This window comes from Brassica rapa, chromosome A08, assembly GCF_000309985.2.
Source record: "Brassica rapa cultivar Chiifu-401-42 chromosome A08, CAAS_Brap_v3.01, whole genome shotgun sequence".
NCBI classification, from domain to species: domain Eukaryota; kingdom Viridiplantae; phylum Streptophyta; class Magnoliopsida; order Brassicales; family Brassicaceae; genus Brassica; species Brassica rapa.
Genome location: NC_024802.2, coordinates 19,464,463 through 19,482,445, shown reverse-complemented (window position 1 = coordinate 19,482,445; position 17,983 = coordinate 19,464,463). Strand labels below are relative to the sequence as shown.

General features: G+C 36.6%; 4 protein-coding genes and 1 non-coding gene across 5 annotated transcripts; 1 reads left to right on the top strand and 4 right to left on the bottom strand.

Moving 5' to 3' along the window:
- Positions 1–955: 955 nt before the first annotated feature.
- Positions 956–1,027, bottom strand: TRNAW-CCA. The gene has a single exon. It is a non-coding gene; the product is annotated as a tRNA-Trp (tRNA).
- A 340-nt stretch (positions 1,028–1,367) lies between these two features.
- Positions 1,368–4,765, bottom strand: LOC103835774 (monosaccharide-sensing protein 1). The gene is made up of 5 exons (XM_009111961.3): positions 4,524–4,765; positions 4,236–4,326; positions 3,586–4,146; positions 2,115–3,204; positions 1,368–1,982 (listed from the first exon to the last, which is right to left on the bottom strand). The coding sequence occupies exons 2-5, from the start codon at positions 4,312–4,314 to the stop codon at positions 1,532–1,534; spliced, it is 2,181 nt and encodes a 726-aa protein (XP_009110209.1). The 5' UTR covers positions 4,315–4,326; positions 4,524–4,765; the 3' UTR covers positions 1,368–1,531.
- A 3,258-nt stretch (positions 4,766–8,023) lies between these two features.
- On the top strand, positions 8,024–9,481 carry LOC103835773 (cysteine protease XCP2). The gene is made up of 3 exons (XM_009111960.3): positions 8,024–8,557; positions 8,642–9,018; positions 9,099–9,481. Exons 1-3 carry the CDS (start codon positions 8,074–8,076, stop codon positions 9,312–9,314), a joined length of 1,077 nt encoding a protein of 358 aa, XP_009110208.1. The 5' UTR covers positions 8,024–8,073; the 3' UTR covers positions 9,315–9,481.
- On the bottom strand, positions 9,122–14,166 carry LOC103835772 (probable inorganic phosphate transporter 1-8). The gene is made up of 2 exons (XM_009111959.3): positions 13,115–14,166; positions 9,122–10,606 (listed from the first exon to the last, which is right to left on the bottom strand). Exons 1-2 carry the CDS (start codon positions 13,798–13,800, stop codon positions 9,664–9,666), a joined length of 1,629 nt encoding a protein of 542 aa, XP_009110207.1. The 5' UTR covers positions 13,801–14,166; the 3' UTR covers positions 9,122–9,663.
- Positions 14,167–14,402: 236 nt separating this feature from the next.
- On the bottom strand, positions 14,403–16,583 carry LOC103835770 (RNA-binding protein 24). The gene is made up of 5 exons (XM_009111957.3): positions 16,154–16,583; positions 15,742–15,889; positions 15,534–15,660; positions 15,128–15,173; positions 14,403–15,021 (listed from the first exon to the last, which is right to left on the bottom strand). Exons 1-5 carry the CDS (start codon positions 16,349–16,351, stop codon positions 14,764–14,766), a joined length of 777 nt encoding a protein of 258 aa, XP_009110205.1. The 5' UTR covers positions 16,352–16,583; the 3' UTR covers positions 14,403–14,763.
- Positions 16,584–17,983: the final 1,400 nt, after the last annotated feature.

Here is a 17,983-nt window from a genome sequence, read left to right as displayed (position 1 = left end):
TTAGGCTGGAGATTCCCACATTTATGTTCTGCACTAGTTTGTGCATTACCGAATATAGTGTCTGTTCACTTCTTGAATGATTAATACAACTTTTTTAAATGGGTTTTGCTAAATAAATCTGTGCAAATATTCATTTTCATGTCTAGCTAATATTCTTATACCATTGATTGCTTATGAATTTAGGTGTCTTAATTTGCTATAGAAATTTAGAAAATATAAAATGTTGCGAAGGGTATAAACTGAATATAAATGTGATTCCTAATTTCATATTCGGAGTGTTAATTATTTACATAATACGTTGTTAACGGATTCAAACAACATATTATAGCTTATCTATTACTATAAAACTAGTATGCTTCCTTCCATTTTTTGGAAAATAAACACTAAATCTTTGTAAACAATATATATTTTCTTTTGACTTATCAAACAATTTGTAGCAAGCTAAGAATATGTGTATGCGTGTATACAAACATAAATATAAAATACAAATAGCAAAGACAAAGAATCCATCAAACTCTGTAGATTGTACTGAGTGTCGACCTTTTTTAGTACACAACTAGAAGATCCATTTCTAGTGGATGGTTCGAAAATTTCGCCTTATATATACACGTAATTGATCCCCTATGTATGATTGAATATAAAAGTACATGTCAAAAATGATCATAGAAGTTTTTGCGAATATTGATGGTAGTGGGGTGAAGCAAAAGCATCAGTGAAAATTCGATGTGTCAGGGCATTTTGACTGAGGAATATATTTGGCTCTAGAATTGAGATTCTCTGAACGCCCCAACCTTGTAACCAAGTGGACCACTTCCTTTGTTTAATTGGATTCTCGTAACGGCCATGGACATGCGTGCCGTTTTGCGTATTTCTACTCTTCTTCATGCCGTTTCCGTATATAAAATTGCAAAAAAAATAAAAAAAAATTGGGGATTTCCGAAATATTTCGGGAGTTTGAACCCGACGTGAATCGAACACGCAACCTTCTGATCTGGAGTCAGACGCGCTACCATTGCGCCACGGATCCCCATGCTAAATGACTACAATCATATACTCATATTGCTGGCCAAAGTTTGAATCTTTTTCGACTTTTCTAGATAGTTGTTTATAGTAGTTGCTTTTGGTCTTAGCTTCTCATGGTTGTTTTTCATTTTCTTTATCAGCTCAACGGCTCTTAACTACGAAGACCCATTCAACAACCCTTTTGTTAAACTTGGTAAAGGAAGCTCAACGGTAGAGATGTGCGGGAAAGTTTATAAGTTAGCTCCAGTCACACTTACAGAAAAGAAGGTCCAAGAGCTTACCAATGGAAAAGACCAACGGAAAACTTACGGAAGGTCCAAGATTATCATGTTAAGTGTCAAAGAAAGAGAGAAAACTGAGTAATTATTAGATTAATTTCAATAACAAAAACAAAGGAAATAAAAAGAGACAAAAACTAACAGAAGGTATCTCAGAACCAACAAAAATAAAAAGATGAAGAAATCTTTTTAAGTACATAGAGCAAATGAAGAAGAATCAAGGTTACAAACTATATATCTTTGGAAGGAGCAGAAGCTTGAGCCTGAGCTCCAAAGGCAAAGTAGTCTGTGATAACCTCCAAGGGCATACCTTTAGTCTCCGGGACCTTCATGTAAACAAAGATCCACGAGATAACGCAAACCGCACCATAGATAATGAACACACCAACGAGTCCTATCGAGCTTAGGAGAACAGGAAGCGAGTAAGTGACGATAATGTCTCCAATCCAGAACACCATAGCGCAGATAGCAATGCAGAGACCGCGGACTCTCGTCGGGAAGATCTCAGAACAGAGGATGTTCGGAATGGGACCGTAACCCATAACGAAGAAGCAGAAGTAGAGTATCACACAGGCCGTGGAGAGCGCTGCGTTTACAACTTTGCTGATGTGGACAAGCTCGCTGATGACTAGGACGATGAGTGAGAGAATCAGAACAGGGATGGTCCAGAGAAGTAATGCCCTGCAAACAAAAACAGAGGATTTGTTTGAAAACAGAGGATTTGTTTGAAAACAGAGGATTTATTTTAAAACAGAGGATTTATTTGAAAACAGAGGATTTAAGTACAAAGGTTATAGCTTTTTGAGTTAATACCTTCTTCCAGAGACATCCATGAGTCTCATGGCGACGACGATAGACGGAAGCATGAGTAAAGTTGTTAACCCACTAATGAGGAACGACGCGGAGATGGAGCTAAGTCCAAAGCTTGAGAGAAGAATGTCTACACCAGCACGTTCAAGAATCTGAGGAGTGTAGTAAAGAACACCATTGATACCAGAAAACTGCTGAAGTATCTGAATCCCCACACCAACAACCAACGCACGCTTGACACCAGGCTCAAGAAGAGCAGACCAGAGCGGTCCTGTCGTAGCGGTTTTCTCAGGAGGAACCATCGCAGATCCATGGATTGATTTGGGACCAAGAACTGATTTGCTCACAAGTGCTGAAGCGTGAATGTAGCTGCTGCCTCCATCTTGACCACCAGGAAGAGAAATGATCGAGCCGCGGCGAGACTCTGCGTTGTCTTCCTTAAGGTAATACCTTTTGTACTCTCCGTTGTCGTATCTATACCCCATATGCCAACCATTACCAATCCCCATGTTGGTTTCGCCCGTAAGCGTGCTGTGACGCCTCATGCTCAGCGTGCTTCCCCCTGTAGGATGCGGGATCATGTCCTTGTCCATGCTCGTCGTCTGGCGAGACATCAACGGGCTGCGAAGATCGTTATCCGAGTCATCATCAGCCGCATTATCATCTGTAGCATAGTCATCATGGTCTTTGTTGAATTGGCTCTCTACGTCTTTCTCCCAGTGAGGTGGTTTCCCGTCTGCGTTGGTGCTGAACATGCTTCCGAAGTGAGGGAAGATCCCGCTCCTCGTGTTCCCGCCTGCTGCTTCAGGCACCATCTTCTCGTGGAGGCTGTCGAAGAGACCCACGAGGGGGTCTTTGAGGATCATGCTTTGGTTTGCTAAGCTTCCGTGGCGAGAGCGTAGGAACAGTGAGCTCTGTTGTTCAGGGACGGGTCGAGCGATGTAGGATTGGTTCTCGTGGGTGCCAAGAAGCCTCATTTGTCCGTCTTCGTTAACGGTTTCGAGTGTTTCGTGATCGTCTAAAGTTACTAAGAGATCCTCTAGTGTTTTCTCTCCTCCTATGTCTAGTCCTTCGACAAGCAAAGCCATCTCATCTGCAGGAACATATAAACAACATTTAATAGCAGCAACCAAGTGACCAGTGCCGGATATGGACACAGCCCAATGAAACATTGACCTGGTTTCTAAAAATTTGAAGGTTAGAGCACCCCCGGTTCTAGTTTATGGGTTCTAAAAATACATATATGTATGTAATATATATGTGCGTGTAATTGCGAGGTTCTAACTTTTACGGGAAACCCAACCCAAAATATCTTTGTGGATATTAAAAAAATCCAGCCCATAACTATTAGGATGCTCTTATATATATAGACATAGGTCCGTAAATTATAAGAAAAAATTTATTAAAATTTCTAGTAAATGTTTACGGTCTCCAAAATCTCAGATCCGGCCCATACAGTGAGAAGAAGCCTTACCGGTAACATCTTCTCTGCCACACAACTGTTGAAGCACCTTCTTAGCCTCATCCATTCTCCCTTTACTAACCAGCCAACGAGGAGACTCAGGCAAATAAAACACAGTGAAAAACAAATACACAAGAGAAGGTATCGAGAGGACACCGAGCATCCCTCTCCAGCTAGGTGCCTCGCTAAGTGACATAGTGAAAACCATACAGTAAGACAAAAACATTCCACCAGAGCCGAGAAACTGAGGAAGAGTGTTGAGCTGTCCTCTGATCTCCGGAGGAGCGGTCTCAGAGATGTAAACAGGGACAAGGGTGACGGCAAGACCGGCGCCAAACCCATCAAGAAGCCTAGCTAAGCAGAGGACATAGACGCTTGGAGACCACCACATTATCAAACCGCTGAGGAAGTACATAACTGATGACAGTATCAGCATGGGGCGTCTCCCTAGCCAGTCAGAGATGGGTCCTGAGCAAGTGGTAATGACCGTGGCACCGATCAGTGACATAGCTACCACAAGACCTTGAACAGAGGTTGGTAGATTCATGTCTTTGTTGATATAGACCATAGCTCCTGCAACCAAATCTCAAATGAGAAGTTGAGAACTGATCTGATACAAACCAAACTCAAATCCAGAGAGAGAGAGAGAGAGAGTTACAAACCAGCAATGGTGGCATTGTCCCATCCTTGCAAGAAATTGCCGATAGTGGCGGCGAGAGCAACAAGCGTCGCTCCCTTCATTGTTCAACCAACCTTAAACACCAAATCAACATTCAAAGTTTCAAACTTTTAGATCTAAACCACAAATATGATAAACCCACAAGATTCAGTTCGAGAAAACTAAAAGACCCTTCATCAGTGGAGGTGAAAAGGATTGATTTTTAGCTAAAACAGAGTAAAGGAAGCTTATGTGAAAGCGAAGAGATAAGAACCCAAAAGGTGTTTGTTACCTTTTTCTTTTACACTTCTCCGACAGTAACGAGGAACTGGAGCTCTTTCTTTTTGCTTTGCCTTTTCGCTTCTGATTTATAAAAGCAAAGAGGCGTTGAAATAGGGATGAACGATTTGGACTCCTTTGATATTTTCCAAGTTTAGAGATTTAATTTTTATGTACAAACAGAGAGGCACCGGTGATGGAATCTACAAATAAGGACAAGAGGTAACGAATGGTTTATTGCTACAAAATGAAGTTAAAATTATTGTTGTTTTTTTTTTGGTGAAAATGAAGTGAAATTATTGGTACCAAACAAAACTTTTGTTACTCTTTTCTTTTTGTTCCCAAGAGAATATTCTCACCGCCGGGATCTAACTTTTATGTTCTTGGGAAAGTGAAAGAAAGACAATAATTGAATTTACATCACAAGTTCTTCTGGTGGCTAAACGTCTGTGGGGGTGAGAGCTATTTAAGAGGATTCTGTAATGTTTTCCAAACTAATGATAAAGTACCTAAAATCTATTGAAAGTGCAGTATGGTTCAACGGTAATATACGGTGCCGGCCTGAGATTTTGGACGCTATAAACAGTTAAGAAGAATTTTGGTAGTTTAAAGATCTAAATTTATTTTATAAATTTGAAAGCCTATTTATATATAAATTCTTACGAATATTTCATCCAGCTTGACCTAATACCGGTCCTGGTTATATATACAGAAAAACACAAGAAATATAGATTTGCAATTTGTAATTGTTTAGTTAGACGGTAAATGATAATAATAAAATTAACTTAATGGAATGGATATGGATATAATAAGATGAATAACATTTGTAAAAAATGGAAATACAATCATTCCATTTATTCCTTATCAAAATAAGAAATAAGTATTTATAAATAGTTTTATTTGTATTATTTTGAAATAATTGTAGAATTGATGAAATGATTATTCCATTACATTCATGTTAATGGTAAAGCAAATTATGAAATAATAGAATTAATCATTTCACATAATTTTATTCCAAAATTAACAATCCAGTTGGAACATTAGCTAAAGTAACTTTGATATAAAGCACATATTTAATTGATAAAATGTAGTTACAGTAAATAAATGATAAATATAGTGATCACAAATATTTACTTTATATCACTAAAATTAAGTAACAAATCATATTTATGATAAAATTTAGTACTATCGTTTTTTGAAGTAACAAATCATATTTGTGTGGAGTCTAGATCTCTCAATTACTTTGGTTTTATATCCTCTTTATGACTCTGCATTTATTTCAACAAACATTACTTCATAAATAACCTTTATCAAAACGTTATGACAAATAATTTAAAAAATTTATTAGTCATTTGTTTGCTAAATAATTCCTGAACTCATTAATCACAAGACTTATTAATAATATTTTTTTATCAAATACTACTATTTTTTATTTTAAGCTTATTTTAGTCTAATTATTGATTTCTAATTATATAAATATGATAATATTATACTGCATGCAGTCTATGTTTACTAGAAAGTACAAAATGTGCTGGATTTTTCTCTAAGATAATTTTTAATTAATAGTTTCGAACTCTAGTAATTATCTGCCAACATTAGCAGTACATTGGTTTATATTACGATTGAAAGTTCAAATCCACATAATGTATATATTGTTAAAGAAAAATTTTACTCATCATATAGGTTTCCAGCGTTCCATTCCCATAGAAACAATTCCCATAGTCAATATACTTATATAGCACCGTTTACAGACTGATTATCACTAATTGGAATCCTTGTCCATATCACGAATTGGAACCTTAAGAAGTTGACACAATTACCTATTTACCTACATATATAATTGAAGTATTATTTTATGATATCCCAATGGCAGAAGAGACCAAAAATAAACAGCAATGAAGGTGAAAAAAAATTCTAATACATTACGACCAGATCAATGTGGAACATGCAAATACAGAGGATCCACGTCATAGATCAACACTTCATTTGTTGTCCAAGTTAAAATCAATACACAATAAAAAAAGATTTACAGCTTTTCTGTCACATCGAATGTAATATTTTAGTTTTCAGATGTCACACTCTGATGAGTCGTACATTGTTGGGAGCTAACAATTCATACAAATAATGATTCTTTAGAAAAAATGAATCATTATTTGTATGAATTGTTCCCCGCCAATGTACATGAATTCACAAGTGATCATGTGGCTTAATTATATATTAGCTCATACTTTTTACATAGAGAATATATACACGTACGCACAATGGTTGGATGTACAGCAAAATTGGGGTAAAAAAGATGAAGACATTTAGGAGGAAATTGCTATGAAATAACTTTAAATCACTATTAAAAAGAAAAAGGGTTATAATCAAGAGACAGATGGGGTAAGTGCAACGGGAGATGAACATGGCGTTGTGAGAGGGCACGTGATAGTTTACTATTAGTGCTTTGTCACTTCCTCACGCATCTTTTTGTGCCCTACCGATTACTTCTCCTCTACTACTACTCCACTATATTACAAATAAATACTCCATTAATTTTAAAAAAAGTTTCAATAATCATTACATTTATGATTTATCTGTGTTTTTTCTAATTTTGTTACAAGTTGGTGATTTTATTTTTCTTTGCGCAAAGCAAGTTGAGAAATAATATCTAAAGTTCTTTCTTTTAATACTAATAGATAGATCTATATATATATATATATAAGACCTAAAGAAACATAGACAACGGTCTTATTCTTGGTAGAGTTCGTGCTCCCAAATCATTCAAGCATCTCCGACCACGTGTCTCCACCTCAAACGGATCTTAAGACATGCTTTTTGTTTTTGTTATTCATTTTTATAGTATTTGTTTTTGTATTTTGTCGTAAGTACAAACTAACTACCAACTATTATTTTTATACCAAGTATTTATTTCGTTTATACAAGTAGCTAGTAGATGTTCTGTAAAGATAGATCCAGTGATTTTTCAATTTGAACTTTCATATGATTCATGTTTTAAATGATCAACTTTATGATATACATGGTGTGTTGCTTCATAGTGCTTTGGTGGTCATCAAAATAAAGTAAGGTTTATAAGTACGAAGATCTGATCCTCCTGACACTGTTATCAGATATCTTGGTGGATTGACAGGTCAAACTTTGTTCTTTACAGCATACTAATCTTAAAAAGACAAAAGAAACACTTCACTGTAATCTCATGTTTTATGAATTAAATATAGCCTGGTTAAATAATTCTTGGGACCAAATATCATTCCAAAGGCCTATCTCCAAATATGTGGGCATAGTATGGACTTGATTAAGAGCATGACCATTTATAATTCCAAAGGCCTATCTTAGATGATTGAACATCTAGGCCTATCTTACATATTACTTGGAGTCAAAGTTTCTTCAGGGGAGACAATACTAAGCTTAAAGACACAGACTGTATACAAGATTCAGATTCAGGCAACTTTACTCTAAAGCAAAAAGATCAGCATCTATCTATAACTTCAGCCTATATAAACTAAACCCTTGTCTTCCAAATACTCCATCAACTAACAAAGTACAAACTTCTAGTTACCCTAATGGCTCTCTCTTCTCCTACAAGAATCCTCTGTTTTGCACTTGCCTTATCTGCTGCATCTCTGTCCCTCTCTTTCGCTGCTTCCAACGACTTCTCCATCGTTGGATACTCCCCCGAGGATTTGGAATCTCATGATAAACTCATTGAACTCTTCGAAAACTGGATCTCCAACTTCGAGAAAGCTTACGAGACCGTTGAAGAGAAGTTGCATAGGTTCGAAGTTTTCAAGGATAACCTAAAGCACATCGATGAGACTAACAAGAAAGTGAAAAGCTACTGGCTTGGTCTCAACGAGTTTGCGGATTTGAGCCATGAAGAGTTCAAGAACAAGTACTTGGGGCTCAAGACTGATATAGCTAGACGCCAAGATGAAAGATCTTACCAAGAGTTCGCTTATAAAGACGTTGACGTTGAGGCTTTGCCTAAATCTGTTGACTGGAGAAAGAAAGGAGCTGTGAGCTATGTCAAGAACCAGGGCTCTTGTGGTAATCTCAAATCTTGGACTCTAACTAATGTGTTATAGTTTTAAAATTTTCATTAAAATTTTTTTTTTCTGAATTGTTACGCAGGAAGTTGTTGGGCGTTTTCGACAGTAGCTGCAGTGGAAGGTATAAACAAGATTGTGACAGGGAACTTGACAACATTGTCTGAACAAGAACTCATAGACTGTGACACAACCTACAACAATGGCTGCAACGGTGGTCTCATGGACTATGCTTTTGAGTACATTGTCAAGAACGGAGGCCTTCGCAAGGAAGAGGATTATCCTTACTCCATGGAAGAAGGAACTTGCGAGACGCAGAAGGATGAATCTGAAATGGTGACTATCAGTGGGCACCAAGATGTACCTAGGAACGATGAGAAAAGTCTCTTGAAGGCATTGGCTCATCAACCTCTCAGTGTGGCCATTGATGCCTCTGGTAGAGAGTTCCAGTTCTACAGCGGTGTAAGTACATTATTAAACACATGATCAAGTAAATGATTAATCTTCTTGATGTTTGAATCATTTTGTTTTGGTATATTAAGGGTGTCTTTGATGGACGGTGCGGAGTTGATTTGGACCACGGTGTGGCTGCGGTTGGGTATGGATCAAGCAAGGGTTCAGATTACATTATTGTTAAAAATTCTTGGGGACCAACATGGGGAGAGAAGGGTTACATCAGGATGAAGAGGAACACTGGTAAACCAGAGGGGCTCTGTGGAATCAACAAGATGGCTTCTTTCCCCACCAAGACTAAGTGATGAAGTCATTTGATCTTATCTGTATTTGATCACTATCTTCATATCAATATGAATGTTATCATGAATTTATTATTTTAGTTGTGTTCTCTTTTGAATTATGAATTTAAATGTTGTAACAACTGTGAGCAATAATAAACTGAATATAAAAGAATGTTTGAAAAAAAAAAGAAATCATTATCAAACTGAAGAAAACCAAAGGAAGACTAGATTGAACAGTTTCTTGGATAAGAAGTAATAGTACAAAAAATATCAAAAGACAAAAAATATCAAGAACTAACAGAAACATAAAAGTGGCTTCCATTGTCAACTAAACGTGAACTGATATACATGAGTTTGGTATTCTCGGCCATTATTGTGTCTGAAGCAAAGTGCTTGCCGAGGATTGCCTGCCAACATTCTGTGGCTCATCTTCGCTCTCATCATTGTTAACTCGTTCTTGTTCGTGCTCATTCTCCTCTAACGATCTTCCCATAGTTTCCTTGGTGAAGAAGTAAGTCACAAAGATGCCCGCAATGCAAACTCCACCAAGAATCAAGAACGCAGCTCTCATACGGTTCACATCGGGATAAACCTTGTTCATATCATCGCCATCGTCTGCCTTCTTCGTAGCCCACAAGAACCCAACAGTGCCCACAATAGCCCCAAGCTTACCCGCGGCTCCAGATATCCCGTGACATGTCGACCTAAACCTAGCCGGGAAAAGCTCTGCGGGGATGATAAAAGTTGTAGTGTTGGGACCAAAGTTACTAAAGAAAAAAACCAAACCGTAGAGAACCATAAAGCCTTTCTTGGTCTGCTCATGCTTTGACCAGTACCACGTGTACGGTATCCCTGCGACCAAATACACAACGGCCATGAAGAAAAACCCCATTATCTGGATCTTAACACGACCTATCTTGTCGATGAAGTAAACTGTGAACCAATAACCGGGGATGGTGGAGCAAGCGGCTATGATGGCTCCTAGTTCCGCCACTCTGAAGGCTGCGTCGTAGACATTCTCAGCGGTGGAGGAAGAAGGTATATCCGAGTAGTGACTGAAGATTTGGGAGAGGAGGAGGTTGCTTGTGTAGAAAACAACGTCTACTAGGAACCAATTAACAGATGCGGCAAAGAGGTCGCGGCCGTGGAGGCGGAGGAAGCGAAGGGAGAAGAGTGTGTATGAAGGCGGCAAAGGAGGAGGAGGAGGTGGTGTCTCCGTCGTTGTTTCATCAGAGATATCATCAGTTATTGACATTACTCTCTCCATGTCTTTTGCTGCTTGGACAATGTTGTTTTCCACAAGTGCTGTGTATCTGCATGCATCAGTACAACTTTTAATTAATAACCCGTAATTTATGTAAGATTTTCTATACTTTCAAAATCTAGTTTTTGTTATTTTGACTTTTTATTTATTTTCTAATGAATGCCGTAGAGACTATAGTGTTGGAAGAACTGGAGTACGTGTGGGGATAATTTTAAATACTTGAAATGAAAACTAATCAATGGATTAGCTGGATCTTATACCTGAGGTATATAAAAATATTAGATGAAAGAAATAATAGAGGATTTAAAAATAGTGTAAATATATGATTGGTGAAGACTTTTTTAGTTAAAATGATTGGTGGAGACTTGGAATAGCCAGTCTTGAATACGCAAGGATAAGATGTATACTAGCTGGTAAGGTATATACCACAGTATTTGGTATCCATCCATCCGAGTATCCCTTGCAAAGTCAATGAATCATTTGAAACAAATCACTAATTTGCAACCTTCTAAATCATTGATCTATCAGTACCCTAGCGGTTAAAATATACATATAGCTACACTTTTTTAAGGAATCTGATATTTTATAGAAAAAATATCTAAAATACCATCAAGCTATGGTTCCAAACCTACCACTTACTCTAACATTTTTTTATAGAATAGAAAACCTTTTCTATCTTCAATTAATTAAAAATCCACTGAAAGCTCTTGAATTCGATCATAAGTCAGGTATATATATCTGTGACTGATCGGAAAACTTGTATAAGAATAGTCAATTACAAGAAAATATTCGTTAAAGACAAAAAAAATGATTTTCTTTTGAAATACAATGTATCTAGCTAGAGAAGCGTTCACAAAAAATGATTGGTTCTAATTCTAATAACTCGTATAACAACTGATAAATGCGTCCTAAACATAAAACATCACTAGATTTTGACCCGCGCAGGCGCGCGGATGTATATTTTGAAAAATATGTTGATATTTGTTTTTCATGTAATTATTAGGATTTGGAAAAATGAATCCGAGGAACATAACCGATACCGATCCAAAGATATAGTACCAAACCCAAACATAAATTGATTAAATATTCTAATTATTCAAAATTTTGTTATTTAGAGAACCGAATCTGATCCGAACCGAAGTATTTGGGTATCCGAATTTATCTAAAAATAGATTTATGTACTTATATATATTAATTATTTTTAGATTTAACGTATATAAAACATCAAAAATGATACTTTTAAATTGGTTTAAATACTTGAAAATATATATAGATAGTCAAAAGTAAATATCTGAAATAGTTAAAGTATACTCAAATCACCAAAAATACTTAAAATAATTATTGATTTCGTATCCAAAATTTTAAATCAAGCCAATTGATATGTTAAGCTTAAGTATTATGACATATGTTATTCAAATTTATACGTAATATATTATTTTATTTATACATTTTGAGAAATTTAAAATATATAATGATTTAAGACTTTAAAAATAATTTAAATTAGTTATCCAAACCCAAACCAAACCCGCAAAGATCCAAATCGAACTCAAACCAAAATTTAGAAACATTCTAATAAGGCTGAAATCTTTGACCCCGAAAACTCAAAATACAAACCGATCAGAACTAAACCCGTATGGGTATCCAAAAGCCTATCCCTAGTCATTATTATATATCGTATTTTATCATCATATAATTAATCGTATTTTATATGTACCATCATATAAGTAATCATATAATTAATAGTATTTTATACATACCATCATATAAATAATTACATATATTATATTTTTAAAACTTAATATGAAACATGAAAACCATAATTTGAGTTGGTATTTCAAATTGGGCTTTGTATTATATTTTTCTTATATATATTGACAATATTTTTTTATAATGGTTATTGAAAAATAGTTTAGTAAAAATCCATTTTTGAATATATGTATATTTTTGAATCAATTTTTGATATAAATCAAATTTGAATTATTATTTTGATTTGAAATATGTATATAAAGTTTAAATTTTGTTTTATGGTTAGTTTAGAAAAAAAATTTTAGGGAATTAGATTGACCCATTTTGGTATATTTTAAAAGTGGCCTAGATAACTTTCAATTTTTTAAAAAAACATAAGCCCATTACTTTTTTTTCTTAATACTACTATCCTTGTTTTCAAACAAAAATATTTTTTTTTAAAAGACTGCAATCCATGTTTCCAAATACTCCAAATTTTTAAAAGTCCTATTCAAGTCTCCAAACACTCCAATTTTGTACTTGAGTTTTAATAAGATAGATATACAATTAGTTTGTCCAAGAAAAACTATCAAAATAGGGTAGCTTTAATCCTATAGAATGAAATTAGAAAATCTAGTAGCTTTCAATATTTAAAATGCGAGTCAAGTAGCCAATAAAAATATATAGTGAGACAAGAGAACGTTCTGCATTACGTCCATTCTGATATGTGATTGGATATACAAAATATATTAATGCAAGTAAAAGGAAAATATTGAAAATAATACTAATTAGTTTATTACTAAAAATTGAAAAAGATAAGTTTTGGACGGACCTTGCGGTCTCAGGCATCAGCATTCGCCAGTAAAACGTCAATGCAGCGGGAAGAGCACCTATCATTAGTATAAGCCTCCACGCCACGTCAGCTTCAGGCGGCACAACCTCCTCCTCCAAACCACCGCCGCCACCTCTTTTAAACGCCACGCAAACAGCCATCGTCACGGCTGAGCTCACAAGAATCCCCAACCCTTGCATCGAGAACACCGCAGCTATAAACGCGCCACGCGTCCTCTTATTAGCAAACTCAGACATAATGGTAGCCGAGAGAGGATAATCACCACCGATACCCAAACCGAGAATAAACCGGAAAAAACCGAGACTAACCATAACGCAAGACCTACGAGTGGTGCACACAGAGAAGCCACAACCGAAGGAGCTTATGATCATGATGACGAGACAAAGGCCGTAGACTCGGCGACGACCGACCCGGTCGCCGAGGTAACCGAACACGAGTTGACCAGTCGCTGTCCCGAGGAGAGCGATGGCGTAAGAGGTGGAGAGAACGGCCGTGTTGATGGAGTCGCCGTGGTAATAAACGTGGCTGATCATTTTCATGACGGGCGCGATGCAGAAGAGGTCGTAAGCGTCGGTGAATAGTCCCATGCCTGCGACTATGATGGCTTTGAAATGGTACCATTGTATTCGAGCTGCGTCGAGGGATGACAATACCTTTATTGGCATCTTCTTTTTCTTGATCTGTGATTCTGAATCCAGAGCTTTTGTTTTATCGTTTTTCTTTTTTGGAGTTTTTTTTTGGTTGGGAGATGAAAGTGAAGACAGGACAAAGACTATTCTTTATAACAAACATGTTGCTGTCTTTGTTTTGCTGTATTTTTATAGCTAGGAGCATGGAATATGCTTGTTATTTGACTCCGAGGAAGACTTGGTCAGTTCTTCCTATTACCCTTTTGTGTTGTCACGATGGGCACAGCATTACATTACATTGTTTGAAATCTTCCAGCAGGTTAAACCGGTGTTAGTCGAGTTCGATTTGGTTTCGGTTTGATTCACTGATGACGAGAAGTAACTAGTAACAGCAAGTAGTGCTTCCGTGAGTTTACTCTCATACAATCTTTTAGTAGCATATTTATCCAAGCAATTTTTTTTCTTTCTGTAACGTGACTTGATATCTGTATCTTAAGAAATGATTTAAATGATGCTCAGTTTAACTAGTTCTTGAATCTTTAGAAAGTAGTTAACGAAAATATACAAGAAAGATGGAGTTAACAACAGAGGATGATGCTAAGCAGAAGATGGAATCGGAGACAGAAACAATAAGAAGATCCTGATATAACAATTTATCATTTTAGTAACTGTACAGACGTGTAAAAGAGAAGAGCCCTGGGAGTTATAATATATGCAAAGATATGAACCTAAGTGAGTGAGCTCAATACACATTAATTCTATTTACAATGCAGAGGACTCGACTCAATAGGACATTAAAAAAATGCTACCTAACAATCTTCTTACTAACACACACACACACACTCCTACGCCTTGAGAAAGTGTGAAGTAAGAAGACTACTTTAACTACCAAAAGAATCAGATTTTGATTCCACCATTCTATATGCATCTATCTGTACATCTTTTAAATTTATATGCTATATCTTTGTCCACCTAGCTTGTTACGTTGATTGAGTTTTTTCACCCTGTTGTTTGATCAGAACCGCTACTCTGCATATACTGAGGATAGGACTGCGTTGGGGAAGGACCTGCTACAGCTGAAGGGTATGGAGATTGAATATGACTTCCTGGAACTGAATAGCCCTGTACCGCTGTATAGCCATGACCAACAGAGATGTTTTGACTCAGTTGCCCGTATTGGTAGCCTGGTGAGTTAACTCCCCCAGGTACTCCATAAACCTGAAGGTACTGTTGCCCAGTGTAAGGACCATATAAGCCCTAAAACACCATGAAGAAAAAGACATGAGTTATATAACCGAAGTCAAAAATAGTTTTAATAGCTTAAATAAACCAAGACGAGAATGCAACAGTTTCAGAATCCTACCTGAGACTGTGAGTACATGTACTCAGGTCCATATGGTGTAGTAGCCCTGAGAGAACACCAAAAAGAAGAACTAAAGTTAGAGACAGATGAGTAAAAGTTCTTGCTAGACACTCAAAAGAGTAAAAAAACATATCCTTAGCAATAGGAAAGTGTTCATTCCTAAACGTCAGATCATTGTGGCTTTATCAAGGTCCAAAATATATTTCATGACCTTGCCTGTCCAAAACAAACTGATCTCGGCAACATATCCTCAGGAATTATTCTGCAAGATTACCAATCACAACATGTCACATTCCAGTGCTACACTCAAGAACCCTATGTGGCAGAAGCTAACTATCAACCCCTAGCCAGTTTAAGTGATTGTCCACGCTGTGAAATGGACTAGTAAGTAGACATTATAACTCACCCATAAGGGTACATCACTCCTTGCTGGTAGCTATAAGCATGCGGTTGCTGATACGGATGGCTTCCAAAGAGGGAACCGCGAGAACCCTGCACACTTCCAACATACGGGGAAGCAGGTCTTATCCGTCCTAACAAACAAAAAACCAACGTCTAATAAGTAAGTAATGCAATAAAAAAACAACAGATGTAACACAGAAGCAAAGACCAACCAGGAATAAAGGGCGTCACCGCATATTGCGTTGGAAGACGAGGAGGCCTCCCAAGAGAAGCGAGATTACAATTCGCACGTCTGCCATCTATAATAGGTGTTGGATCAACACAGGCTCTCCTAGCAGCCTCTGGATCTCGGAAAGTCACCTAAGAAAATCCTCCACACAAATCAATAACAGAGCATTAAGTCATTCAACGATCTTGAAAATGGCTTCATCTTATTTCATTTATCCAGGGAGCTATTATGATCCTAGGCCTAACGAAAGAGTCTGTAATCTGCAAGCCCCTAAGATGGCATTTACCAAAACTGTTAACTCTAAAGCAAAACTCACAACCCACACACTATGGAAGCAGAGGATGTTTACTACAAGCAGCAAGATAGGAACAAATAAAGCATGATAGGAAACTCACAAAGCCGTAACCTTTGGATCGAGCAGTGTTCTTATCGGTAATAACGACGGCCTCGAGGATATCACCGTAAGGTTCGAAATGGCGACGAAGAGTGTGGCTTTGAGTCTCCCAGGCAAGGCCACCAACGAAGACCTTGGTGAAGGTTGTTGTATCACCAAAAGGAGAATTCAAGTAGCCCTGAATCGAGTGATACGCCATGACTAGAGGAAGCAAAAGGTATGGACAAAGAACCGATGATGAGATGAGAGAACAAGTGGGAGAGGGGAGAATCAGTGTGAAAGGAAAGTAAGGTAAGGATTGTTTCTGGGAGTTTTACATTGATGATGATGATGATGATGATGAAGAAGAAGAAGAAGAAGTTGGTGTGATGATGCGTGATTACGAGAGAGAGTTTTTTGTTCTTTCTTTGCGAATGGGTCCCCCGCTCAAATCATCTCATTTACGCTAACTAACGCTGTAATAATTACTGCAAAAATTGCGTGTTCGAGAGTGTTAATGTTTCTGCCTTGAAATTAACATACGTTTTCACTTTTTCCTGTATTGTTTGTTTGTTTCTGTTCATTAGTTATTTAAAATTGTTCAATCTCTTTCTTTTTAATTACTCCCAACTCCCTCAAAAGATTATATATGTTGCGCTTTATAATTTTTATTGAGAAATTATCAGATAACCATTTTTATAGTTTTTGTCACAAAATAGCAATCAGCTAAGAAAATGACTAAAATAAATTTTATTAAAAAGTAAAAATATATTTTTATCTTTGGATTAACTAATCTAGATTTAGAATTTAGAGTTAATTGGTGCAGTTATGGAATATGATTTCAAATTTACAAAAAAAAATAAAAAATTAAAACTAAAATTTTCAAAAAAAAAAACTATTTTAGTTATTTTTATAGTTATTTATGTGACAACAACTTGAAAATAACTATCTGAGATAAATATTCATTTTTATTTGTTTCATTTTTATCTTTTCGCTGGATAGAAACTGAGATGGATAAGCCTTATGAGACCATCTACCTACTAAATTATGTACTATACAATCAAATCAAATAAGTTAGGAAAAGGACTTTCCTCGGCCGAGGGACGACTCATATCTATCGCGTAACACATAAGGCATCTTACGAGGGATGACTCTGCTAGCTGCTTGATGTTTGTTCATCCAGTTCGGTTTTGATTAAGTTGTATCATATGAATATGAGTTGGATATTTATGTTTCTTTGAAACTCTGGTGTAATTCTTTTTTTTTCTCGAACTTGACTATTGGATATGTCTAGACTCCTACGACAACTATATGCCAAAAAGCGTAAAGGATCTAAAAAAATTACGGGTACGTTATTAAGAACAAGATAATCTTCTTCTTCTTCTTTTGTTTTGTAAAACATCTAATTTTGAAAAGGACACATAAGCCATCTTACGAGGGATGACTCATATAACACATGAGGCATCTTACGAGGGATGACTCATACAACCAGAAGTCCAGTAAGAAGAATCGATTCAGTTGCTGTTATTCGGCTTACACTTGTTAATGGGCTTTATTTTAAGTGGACAGCCTTAAGGTCTAATTGGCTACCATATAAAAAGCTTGGATAAATGGAGTAACAAGATATCTTGACCGTCCACGTTATCAAGTACACGTGGTCCGTTGGTAATGTCTACGTGGACGATTTCAATGATTTTTTGTCCCGTCTTGTGCGGGGTCATCTTTATGGGCCCAAAGCATTCGACACAAACTCAGAAAGTCCAAAACCGTCACGTGGGCATGTGGGCCAGTTATCAACCAATTTGGCAATTTGCCCATGTTGGCAAACCAATTTAGTAATGTCTAATCAATA

Excerpts from the sequence above, each read along its gene's own strand:
- LOC103835774 (XM_009111961.3), bottom strand. The coding sequence starts at position 4,314 with ATGAAGGGAGCGACGCTTGTTGCTCTCGCCGCCACTATCGGCAATTTC. Across the intron at positions 4,147-4,235 it reads GGACAATGCCACCATTGCTG|GAGCTATGGTCTATATCAAC; the intron begins GTTTGTAACTCT and ends ATTTGGTTGCAG. Across the intron at positions 1,983-2,114 it reads ATGGATGTCTCTGGAAGAAG|GGCATTACTTCTCTGGACCA; the intron begins GTATTAACTCAA and ends TTTTGTTTGCAG.
- LOC103835770 (XM_009111957.3), bottom strand. The coding sequence starts at position 16,351 with ATGGCGTATCACTCGATTCAGGGCTACTTGAATTCTCCTTTTGGTGAT. Across the intron at positions 15,890-16,153 it reads GATCCAAAGGTTACGGCTTT|GTGACTTTCCGAGATCCAGA; the intron begins GTGAGTTTCCTA and ends GGATTTTCTTAG. Across the intron at positions 15,022-15,127 it reads ACATGTACTCACAGTCTCAG|GGCTTATATGGTCCTTACAC; the intron begins GTAGGATTCTGA and ends ATGGTGTTTTAG.
- LOC103835773 (XM_009111960.3), top strand. The coding sequence starts at position 8,074 with ATGGCTCTCTCTTCTCCTACAAGAATCCTCTGTTTTGCACTTGCCTTA. Across the intron at positions 8,558-8,641 it reads CAAGAACCAGGGCTCTTGTG|GAAGTTGTTGGGCGTTTTCG; the intron begins GTAATCTCAAAT and ends ATTGTTACGCAG. Across the intron at positions 9,019-9,098 it reads AGTTCCAGTTCTACAGCGGT|GGTGTCTTTGATGGACGGTG; the intron begins GTAAGTACATTA and ends TGGTATATTAAG.
- LOC103835772 (XM_009111959.3), bottom strand. The coding sequence starts at position 13,800 with ATGCCAATAAAGGTATTGTCATCCCTCGACGCAGCTCGAATACAATGG. Across the intron at positions 10,607-13,114 it reads CTGATGCCTGAGACCGCAAG|ATACACAGCACTTGTGGAAA; the intron begins GTCCGTCCAAAA and ends TGATGCATGCAG.